The sequence below is a fragment of the Bicyclus anynana genome, chromosome 3, assembly GCF_947172395.1.
Source record: "Bicyclus anynana chromosome 3, ilBicAnyn1.1, whole genome shotgun sequence".
Classification (NCBI taxonomy): Eukaryota; Metazoa; Arthropoda; class Insecta; order Lepidoptera; family Nymphalidae; genus Bicyclus; species Bicyclus anynana.
The window spans coordinates 13,632,238-13,644,453 of NC_069085.1; the positions used below are offsets into that span (position 1 = coordinate 13,632,238).

Consider the following 12,216-nt stretch of genomic DNA (forward strand, 5'->3'; position numbering starts at 1 on the left):
AACATAAAGTAATATAATATTATGTTACCTATTCTATGACTAAGTGCTAGATATCGCCTTGTGATTCAATTAATTGAATTGACAATAACAAATGATAATAATTGCTAAAATACATAATACATAATATCGTATATCTATATACATACTAATATGATAAAGCTGAAGAGTTTGTTTAATTGAACGCGCTAATCTCAGGAACTATTGGTCCAATTTGAAAAATTATTTCAGTGTTATATAGCCCATATACCGAGGAAGGCTATAAACTATGTATTATCCCCGTATTCCAACGGGAACTGGAACCACGCGGGCGAGACCGCGCGGCGTCAGTTAGTTGTATTATGCAGATTATCTCGCCGTTTCATCCGCGTAGTTCCGGTTTATGTGGGAATATAGGGATAAAATATAGCCTATGTTATACCCTGATAATGCAGCTTTCTATTGATAAAAAATTCAAATCGTACAAATAGTTTTTGCGTTTATTCGTTACAAACAAAAATACAAATCTGTCCTCTATAATATTATAATATTATAATATTGTAGATAGATTAAAAACATTTTACGTACATTAGATAAATATTTTCCATGTCACCAGTATGTCCAGCGTAATATAATTAGTGTTGGTTGATAGAGTTAAATATAATTATCGATTAGTTTTTGGTCATACTAATTTAAATCTCATGGTTTGAATTATCTTGTAGAGTTTTCAGAGTAAAGTGTTCTTTGTATTATCTAAAACACAAGATTCCTTGTGACATCATGATGACGTCACAATTACGAACATTATGAACACATAACTACACAAGCTCTGTGCATGAATGTATTGACATGCAAGCTGAAATTGATCTTGATATGTTCACATATCTGATTTTATAGTAAGGTATCTTGCGTCATATTATTTGCTCAAGATAAGTTAATTGATAAGGATCCTGTTTGAAGTGTATTGAATGTCAAACAGATTTTAATTTATAAGCCTGTCATAGAAAAGCCTATTATAGTATATTAAAATTATGTATTTACTTACATAAAATTAGGCTAAATGATTGACTATACCTATTACGAGATAATTACTCACTGCATTTCGGTAACCTACTAGAAATGATAAACGTAATAGTCAAGGAGTTAATTTAAAGTCACTTAACATCATTTTGCATGAGATAATATTACAAAACCAGCGGACAGTAAACAAACAACTTTACGCAACAATTTAAACGATTCTGAGGTCAAAATTAGACGGTCATTTATTATTTTTTAAAGTTTAAACTTTATTTATGTTATTCTGTCACAGAGCAACTGCTAGAATCGCTAATATTTTGATGTTTCTACTTAGCGAGACTAACGGTTGATGTCAAAAAAACTTATGTACACTGACTTTGACGGCCTCCATGGCGCAGTGGTATGCGCGGGGGATTTACAAGACGGAGGTCCTGGGTTCGATCCCCTGCTGGGCCGATTGAGGTTTTCTTAATTGGCCCAGGTCTGGCTGGTAGGAGGATTCGGCCGTGGCTAGTTACCACCTTACCGGCAAATACGTATCGCCAAGCGATTTAGCGTTCTGCTACGATGCCGTGTAGAAACCGAAAGGGATGTGGATTTTCATCCTCCTCATACCAAGTTAGCCCGCTTTCATATTAGAAGATTACATCATCACTTACCATCAGATGAGTTTGTAGTCAAGGGCTAACTTGTAAAGAATAAAATAAAAAAAAAGACTTTGCGTGGAATTCAGTTTTTTACAAATACCACGGAACCATGGCCTTTTCCGGGATGAAAAGTAGCCTAGGTGTTAATCCAGAGTAAAATTAATTTAAATTCCAAATCGCTTCAGTAGCCGCAGCGTAAAGGAGGAACAAACATACACACTTGCATACAAACTTTCGCCTTTATAATATTAGTGAGGTTAGTGTGATGGAGATTGCAATTCGAACAGATAATAAATTGAAGAAGAAAACAATATTCTCAAACAGTAAAGTGGCGTAACTTTTCTTGTTCTTTGTACCCAAGATTTACCTATAACGTGCTGATAAGAGTGGGTCAGACATCGGCCCCTTTTACGGAACCGAGATCGATTCCCGGCGCGTATTGATTGTATCGTTCTAGTATTTAAATATCACTTGATATAATGCTGATGGAAAACGTCGGAAGGAAACCTGCATGCCCGAGAGTTCTCTATTTAAGTGTGAATTCTATCAATCTGCGTGGCATAAACATATTTTGTGCCTCGAGGTTTCATCCGCATAGTTCCCATGAATATACGGGGATAGCCTATGATACTCACAAATAACGTGGCTTTATAAGGGTACAAGAATTTTCTTTAAACTTTACCTCTCTATAATTAGGTAATGAGTATTGAAAGATTTCCATTACATCCATCCAATATTTCCACATCGGTTACGTTAATTGTTACTACATATAACAAAAAGGTACTACTACTTACTTAAATTTCCATTTACATTTCCTTAAATACTGGTTAAACAAATTTAATTAAAGTATCTATGTATTATGTATTTCGATTTGGTTTTCCTTTATGTACTTGTTTCCCGGAAGTTTGTACTCGGCTAACACACTAAAATTATAAATATGCTTGCAATATTTAAATTAGATATATATATATATTTTAAATGTGTTTGCATTAAAAACTGTGGAATGATGCTATTGATTTGTTATTAAAGTTTGAGATAACATTTGATGATGTTTGATTTGATTTAATTTGATTGTCACTAACTTCGATGTAAAATGGGCGAGAAAATCGCCCATTTTACATCGAAGTTAGTGACGTGTGGTAATCAATACATCATCCATGGCATGTTTGTTCACTGCCAAAAGGAGTCCCTTCCATCTGACTCCTACTTTCCGGGATATGTCTAATGCTTGCTTATACAAAATAAAAAAAAAATAAAAAATCCGTATCATTTAAATAAAATTGAAGTCTCTATGTCTGTGATTTCTAAATAACAGTTTTTCAAGTGCTTATAGGTATACTTGATACTAAATCATAATCAAGCTTTTTTTTTAAATTTTGTCCGTCTACCTTTCTGTTTATTCGGACTAATCTTTAAAATGGCGTAACGGATTTCAATGGGACTTTCATTGTAAGATAAAGAGGTTATAGAACAACTTATAGAACTTTTTATCCTGAAAAATCCGCGGGATTAGTGAAAAACTAAAATTCACATGGTCGAAATCGCGGGCTCTCTCTCGGGTGACTCGAATCATTAAATTGGAAAAAAATACTCGTAATTTTCCATATAGATTATGAATTTGATGACAGTGAGAGTTATCGTTACTTAAGTATTTCTAAGCAAATGTGTATTGCTTAGAAAACCTAAATAAAATTACTTGAATTATTTGTCAAGACGAAGATAAGCCATTATAATTTAAACTCTTAGGACAGATTAATATCAGTTGATATTTTATAGATATTTTTTGCGATCTATCTATAAATTCCATGAGTTAGCATTTTATTCACTGAGATGTTTGATGATAAAGTTGTAAATTTTAAAAGGATTATTGTTTTTTGTGCGTATTAAATATGTCCCTTAATACCGTATCAATGTTATGTTTGATACTTAATTTTAAAGATTATTTTTATTCCTCTAACAACGAAAAGTAACTTTTAATGTTTTCTTTGAAAACATTTGTTAATTTCTGTAACGTTTGTCCACCTATGATTAACATACAGTACGTCTAGCTAGTTACGTAAACATATTGTATTTCTATCTAGTTCAGCGATTAGATTAAATTTTCCAATGTTCACCTCACTGGCACACTGCGACTATCGAGAGTGCATATGTGGTTAAATATCGTGCACCTATACAAACTACCTGCACCTCAGCGTGTTCCGAGTAGTGCACGTAGGTGCGTATGTACATACTGTAGAAGATGTTGTCTAGATACTGTAATAAGGTAACTTTAGGGCACCTAGTAGGTACCCTCGCAAAACTATTACTTTACTCGTACCGCAACGCACTAGAACAGTTTTTGGCGCCTATTCTACTATGCCTAGGCTATGTAAATTATATAACGCACTTAGTCGGTCTATAGATATCCACATAGACTCACCAAGGACATATCGCAAGTTAGTTTTACTAGATTTGCTAAACTAATTTTTCTTTTTGTTTTTACCAATTCCATTTTATTTTTTGTATTATATAGTTAGTATATTCAAATAGTAGTTGTAAAATGTTTCCTTTTCTTGTTACTGTAAAATGTATTTTTTTTTTCTTATGTAAACTGATTTTATGTAATCGTTAATTTATATTAATATTACGGAAATGTGCATACCGTGTCTACCTTCATTTGATTGTGCAGAGCCTTGTGTTTGTGTTTTTTTTAGATTGTATTTGTGTAAATGCTGCAACAGTCACTGGTGGACCAAATAAATAAATAAAAATAAAAATAAAATCAAATAAGAAGAGAGAATAAGACAACATACCATATGAGAATATCCTACCGTGACTGGCACGCTGCTGAGGGCGCCGATGTGGTTGAGCACGGCACACCTGTAGCCGTGACGTTGCGAGTAGTGAAGGAAGTTGCGTATGTACACACTACCGCATGTTCTCTAGATAATGTAATGGGAATAAATGAACATACCATATGAGAATATCCTAGCGCCCGTGACCGGCACGCTGCTAAGGGCGCCGATGTGTAGTGCACGTAGATGCGTAGCCGTGACGTTGCGAGTAGTGCACGTAGGTGCGTATGTACACACTACCGCATGTTCTCTAGATAATGTAATGAGAATAAGTGAACATACCATATGAGAATATCCTAGCGCCCGTGACCGGCACGCTGCTGAGGGCGCCGATGTGGTTGAGCACGGCACACCTGTAGCCGTGACGTTGCGAGTAGTGCACGTAGGTGCGTATGTACACACTACCGCATGTTCTCTAGATAATGTAATGAGAATAAGTGAACATACCATATGAGAATATCCTAGCGCCCGTGACCGGCACGCTGCTGAGGGCGCCGATGTGGTTGAGCACGGCACACCTGTAGCCGTGACGTTGCGAGTAGTGCACGTAGGTGCGTATGTACACACTCTCCGATGTGTTTCCTATGCCGGGGCATATTGCCACTGTGACGTCATCTGTATAAAACATGGAATTGGTAAATTCTTTGATTTAAGTCTACTTTATTGTAAATTAAAGAGCTCGTAGAGGGAAAGTATGTGCCATACTTATATCCGTCAAGCAACATCGATGTTTTGATCGAATTCGAAGGTATCGTTGTCGGTGAAATTACTAGCATATTACGCTTAACACATGCCTTAGGTGACAAGAGCAGAGAAGTTTGTGACTCAACTAAAAAAAGTTATGGTGTGAGTCATCTTTAGCCTCACATTATTCTCATAATCTGTAATCTCTTGCAGTAGGTAGCTGTAAGTATAGTTAAGTACCTTCAATAGACTTAACAGCGGAATATTACCTACAATGAATTACCTAGTACATCAATTTACTTTTTTATGCGATAACAGAGCTATTTGTTGTATGGTAAGGTAAATAAGATAATGCAAAATAAAACATTGGATACGTTAGAAATATCTACGAAAATCTCGTGTGTTGTGTTTTGGTATTGCATCACAATCTATTTTAAACATGGAGATTTTAAAAATGGAGACACAGCCATATAGTAATATTCAATTTAAATCTAAACACCTTCGCTTAAAGTTCAATATTGCCTAAACCAATAAACCCCCAAAATCAATGTAAGACGAATCAAAATGATTTATTTTAAGGTTTGTAAGTAAAAGCAAATAATTGAAAAGTCTACTCAAAAGCTGTTTTTAGAACACATTTATTGAGGACGTTTTTTGGTTGAGTCTGTTCCTATAAGAGGTCAATGATTTTTTTTTTTTATAAAAAAATATTTGCCATATTTTTATTATATGACTAATATTCCCGTTCCCCTCCAACTAGTCGGGACAGACTGTGCTAGGAGTGGGTACGTAAATAGACCAACGGGGCGAGGATCGAACCACCACTCCTCGGTAATGAGTCCGACCGCTCTTACAGTTGAGTTATTGAGGTTTAAATATATGGCGATTTCTTGCTGCTCCGGTAAACGGCGATTACTTGCTGCTCCTGTGACAGGTACAGGTCTTTCTTCTAACAGCAGAGGATTAAGCTCCTAGATACACCACGCTGTTACAACGCGGGCTGGCGAAGACAATGATTGACTCTATAATTATCACTACAAGATTTTATCTACCGCCGGCTTAACATTATCTTCAAAGGCAAAGAGTTGTAACACTACCATTCTAACTCGACGGCTTTTGAGATTTTTTTTTACCACTCGATAAATGAACCCAGAACCTCACGACCCGAAGCTGCATAAGTTAACCATTCGGCCAACGAAGCAGTTATCGTTTATTTAAATTTTCAATATCCTAGGTATACATCATCTATGTTATAAAGAGGTTCTGATAAACTTACGTCAACCATTAAATTGGTACAATTGATTCGTTTGTTTCACCAATTTGTAGTAATCAGACTGATTCATGTTCATACTTTAAAGGCAACATGGAAAATTTATGTTTCAATCACTGTTGCCAATGCCTACTAAGTACTAAATTGACTTCTATACCTATAATAAAACTGGTCGAATTTTATACATTATTGGCAATTTGCGATTTTAGTTATTTTTACATTTACCATTTTTAACACCAAACCAATACTTGTAATACGAATTCTGTACATTTTGTACATTCTGTACATTGAAGATATTTTGAAAATTTTTGTTATTCGGGCATCACACTGAAACTACTGAATGAATTCAAATGAAATAAAAAATGTTTCAGATCATAATACAGAGAAGGTTATTAAGGATACTTTTTATTGCGAAAATAAAATAAATGAAATAAGAAGGGGGTGAAATAGGGGTTGAAAGTTTGTATGGAAAGTCCTTCAGTTTTAAAAATTTGTTCATAAATCATAAAAAATACGAATATAATGATTCAAAAATTTTTAAAATTCAACACATAAAGTGGTAAAATAGGGCTTGAAAGTTTACATTGATTTCCACGCGGACGAAGTTGCGGGCATCCGCTAGTTTAGAAATATCCTAAGTATATTTTTATAAAGAAAAAAATACTAACCAATTTGATACATTTTAGTATCATATACAATCAAAATTAATTGGAAAAAAATATAAAGGAAGTAACTATTAAGTCATTGAATAAGAGTTTATTTTTTGTTTTTTCACACTTAAACTAATCAACAAAACATCATGAAACTTTAGGCGCTGTTCCCAGGAACAGAAAAATAAATTGAAGACACAAACAAAGCTGTAGGCAAAAAGTAGTAATGATAAGACTTCATTATCAACAACAATATTGTTGAAATCGGCGTGAAATTCTCTACAGACGTTCGATGAGCGCCTAACCAAGTGTGACGATGATGTAACAGTGATATGCATTGTGCACTGTAACTCAATTTGATATTTTTAATTTACAGATATATATAAGTTATATTTTATAAGTAGATATCAGGGATGTTACGGAGCTTCGACTCCGACACTTTCAAGTCGGAGGTTTTAATCGGAAGTCGATGCATAATTTGCTACTTTGGGACTCAATTCATTTCATTTCTTGTTAATTAGGAAACATGCCAATTTTTTTCATTGTTTGTGTTTTATTTTATAATTAAAAAAATGAAATTCAAAAAAAAATATTAAATAATACTTTTTTGGTCCATAAATAAAAAATCTCTCCTGGCACCACTTCTGACCCTGCCTCTGACTACGGTTCCGACTCCAGTTCCGACTCTGATAAATCAAATTTAAAAACTCCGACTCCGCCTTCGGTTCCGATAAATTACTTCCGGTACATCCCTGGTAGATATAACAACATAATATACGGATTCCAGGTTGCAATTCCAAAATTATAGACATTCTCAGTTGCCTGAAGTCTAAAAGTTGTTAGTATATCCCATGATTTAGAAAGAACTTTTTTGTTAGACTATCACCTTGTTGGGATATGAATATGAATATATAATAGAGAGAGCATCGCCCGCTTTGAGCCTTTTTAAGAGGGCCACAGTTAGCGACTAAGTCTCACATAAGTAAGTCATTAATGAACGCACACTGTTCGAAAACTTTCGTCTTCAGGTAATGAGGAATTTTGGACGCATTAGCTATAAATTTTCCATACCTTCATGTTCACTTCCAAGAGGCTCATACAAGTCATAGGTGAGTGTTGACTTGTCAGGTAAGATTAAGGATATGCGTCCACCAATAGGCCATGGGCACCGCACACGACCTATGAGACTGTGAAGTATTGTTTGTACATGGCCACTGAAGCCCCATAATCGCGTTGGAATGTATCTGAAACAAAAAAACAAAGAGTTTCAGTTTACATTATGAACTTACTAGCGGACGCCCGCGACTTCGTACGCGTGGAGTTCAGTTTTTCACAAATCCCGTGGGAAACATGGATTTTCCGGAATGAAAAGTAGCTACATTATGAGTTTACTAGCGGACGCCCGCGACTTCGTACGCGTGGAGTTCAGTTTTTCACAAATCCCGTGGGAAACATGGATTTTCCGGAATGAAAAGTAGCTACATTATGAGCTTACTAGCGGACGCCCGCGACTTCGTCCGCGTGAAATTCAGTTTTTTACAAATCCTGCGTGAAACGTGGATTTTCCGGGATTAAAAGTAGCCTATTAATTTTGTAATATATTAATATTCATATAGTATCTGAAGACATTTCAGAGTCTCCCACCTCAAAATGCTGAAAAGGCTTGACTTTAAAGAATATAACAATGAAAGACACCAATCAAGGTTACAGCATATAGCTACAAATATTACACACCAAAATAAACAACAATGTTTGCCAACTTTGTTTTTTTTAATTATATGTCACAATCCACAAATAGCATTTGTATGCAACAATCTTCCCAGATATATTAAAGCTTTATCTATTATTTATATATATTTGCAAGATATGTAGGTATAATTATATTTACTTCCTTATTAGTTCATTATAAACCAATTTATACATATGACTAGCACCTGACTGACACCTGAAACTTCATCTGTGTGAAAACACATCAACACAACATTATTATAGCTTGGAGTTCAAAAAAGGTCATTATCAAAATTGTTCCTAAAATTGAAAAAGCGTTCAAGAAGCACTTTTTTTTGTCACATCTTCATAATATCATCATGTCAGCCGATGGACATCCACTGCAGAACATAGGCCTTTTGTAGGCAATTCCAAACACAACAATACTGAGCCATTTGCAACCAGCGAATGCCTTCATAATGCCTTTATAATAACACTGCCTTCACAATAACACTGTTAAAAAGGTGTATACAAAAATTCAGCTCACTAGGAATTTTACCCCAGATTAGGGTTTAAAATGCCTAAAATTACTGGACTATAATATACTACATATAAGCATTTGTCTTGAATCATTCTATCTATTGGTAAAACTACATTAAAATCTGTTGCATAGTTTGCCAAGGTTTGCCATATAACTTTGTTTTGTTTACAAGCAGAGAAGGGAGTGTTAGTTAACTGTCAAGGATATCCTTAACACTATTTCCATTGGTCACAAGTACAGAGCTCTGTTCAGAATTTTTCTCTCTGCCTCACGATGGATGCAGTGCATTTTATCTATTATGTATCATATTTGTTTGAGTATTCAAAGCTTTTATTTGAAAACTAAATGGAAATTTGTTGTGTACTATAATAGAACACAGCCAGAATTTAGTATAAATGTAAGGTTGACAAGAAAGATGGAAAAAGGGACACAGCGGAATTTTAGGTAATGAAGCGGCTGATGAACTGGCGCGTCGCGCCACGACACTGAAGGTAGTAGGACCCGAACCAATAGTACCCATACCATTCAATGAATACAAAACATGGTTGCACGAACAAACCATCAGAACCCACGCCGAACTATGGGACAGCATAACCACATGTAGACATACAAAAGAGGCACTCCCAGGTCTCGACCCAAGGATAACAAAGAAACTTATGAACCTCACACGAGACAAGCTGAGAACAGTAGTTGGCCTAATAACAGGTCACTGCCCGCTAAACAAACACCTTTCAATTCTAGGTATGACCGACAGTCCTCTGTGCAGAGCCTGCATGGAGGAGGACGAGACACCGCTACACGTTATGCTCAGTTGCAGAGGCGTAACGGAACAACGAGCAACCTACATTGGCTCCTCAGCGACACTCCATGAGGCTATCGGCGACCTGGGCGGCCTGCTAAGCTTCTGGAGCGAGCTCGGCTGGATGGAATAAATCCAGCGGGAACCTACACCCAGGGACCCATGCACAACGGCCAAACACTTGGCTAAGTGCGGAAACGGCCCAAAAGAAAGAAGAAGAAGAAGGTTGACAAGACGTTTACAAGTATGGTTATATGAGAGAGGGGTTGAATTAATCAGACGGATCCAGACTCAATTCCATTTAGTTTTCAAGGTAAGGTCAGATTAAGAAATGAGTCCCATCTGATAAAATTTAAATGGTGTAGGTCAGCATTTCCCAAACTTTATTCTACTGTGACCCGTTAAATTTCATACTCCTCCTTTGTGACCCACTTGAGTTTTTAGACCCATAATAACTACAATCCGCCCCTCAAGCGATCATTATTATCTTGTTACTCAAGAAATAAAATCTACCATCCCTGCATTGCCCCCATAATGCTGCCACCCGGTATTTTGTTTTTGGCGACCCAGTTCTGGGTCACATCCCACCTGATGGGAAACGCTGGTGTAGGTTATACATGCAGTCACATAATCCTAACGCTTACTTTTTGATTTTGTTCTTAAGGTGAAGATGGGACTAAATGTGACACAATTCCAAGTGTGTACCTAAATAATATACACATAAGTATGTCACTTTTAGAGAATGTTTTTTTTTTTTTTTTTTTAATTCTTTACAAGTTAGCCCTTGACTACAATCTCACCTGATGTTAAGTGATGATGCAGTCTAAGATGGAAGCGGGCTAACTTGTTAGGAGGAGGATGAAAATCTACACCCCTCGGTTTCTACACGGCATCGTACCGGAACGCTAAATCGCTTGGCGGTACGTCTTTGCCGGTAGGGTGGTAACTACCCACGGCCGAAGCCTCCCACCAGCCAGACCTGGACAAATTAAGAAAATCTCAATCTGCCCAGCCGGGGATCGAACCCAGGACCTCCGTTTTGTAAATCCACCGCGCATACCACTGCGCCACGGAGGCCGTCAAAAGTTTTAATACTCTTTTAAGTAATGTGGTCAAGATATGAACCAGAATGAACTTTTTCTAAAACTTTACTTTCACTTTAGATTAATGTTCACAATAAGACCATGTTTTATATTTGGTAACATAAAACTAAAACAAACTAAAGTTAGTGGTTTTAGTGTACAATAACAACAAAGATATATATAAATAAGAATGTTTACAAAATAATAGAATTAAAAAAATACCCCTAGGTTACTGATGTGCAATGAAACAATGATAAACACATTCTGCATGTGCATTATAATGAAAGAGTGCTGATAAAGAGTGAAAAACGCTACGAACCGATTTTTTTTTCAATCTAAGATAACTATACGGCAGCCGAATGGCATGACATCACCAAACAATTAGGCGTGAGAAAATATAAAGCTAACATTGAAAAACTGAGGTTAAGTACGCAAAAAATACTTACGGTTCATTGAGAAACGGTGCAATGAAGAGGATATTTTCAATGAAGTTTCTATCCCTGCCATATATCACAGGTTTATGAGGTTGGCTGTTCACGTTTAGTATACGAAAAAGAACACACAGTATGACCGCTATAACGGCCAGAAGAACAGTAGACATTTTGCAACAACACAATTACCGGCCTCAGCGATTATTTTTAAGGAAAATCTACATAATAGCGGTTAATTTACTTTAATAAATAGAGCTTAAAATTACGGCCACAAACAAAACACACTCGACACTTCTACACTCTCACACCAACACAACTACAAAACTGAATTTTCTTTTCGTGAAACTGACTGAAAGAAAAAATAAAAATTCAAATGACATATGTCACGTCTGACATTTTTTTTTTTTAATAGCTGGGTTCACAGCCTTGGTTTCTAGGCATAGACAAACAGCATTATTGTAAATGTAACAATGTTGAAAATGTAATCGTATATCTATGGCAGATCCATAACCATGCAAGTACATTGAATTTATCTTAAAAGACACAAAATATCATAGAATTATACTTGTACCGACTCG

General features: G+C 35.9%; 1 protein-coding gene across 1 annotated transcript in view; it reads right to left on the minus strand.

The window, feature by feature from the left end:
• The window catches only part of LOC112058286 (abhydrolase domain-containing protein 2), a 30,978-nt gene extending 18,975 nt beyond the window's left edge, over positions 1 to 12,003 (minus strand). Inside the window, exons 1-3 of the mRNA XM_024099002.2 lie at positions 11,654 to 12,003; positions 8,150 to 8,322; positions 4,922 to 5,089 (exon numbers count right to left, since the gene is read on the minus strand). Of these exons, the coding sequence (XP_023954770.2) occupies positions 4,922 to 5,089; positions 8,150 to 8,322; positions 11,654 to 11,808 (496 nt within the window). The 5' untranslated portion in view covers positions 11,809 to 12,003. The remainder of the gene's footprint in view (positions 1 to 4,921; positions 5,090 to 8,149; positions 8,323 to 11,653) is intronic.
• Positions 12,004 to 12,216: the final 213 nt, after the last annotated feature.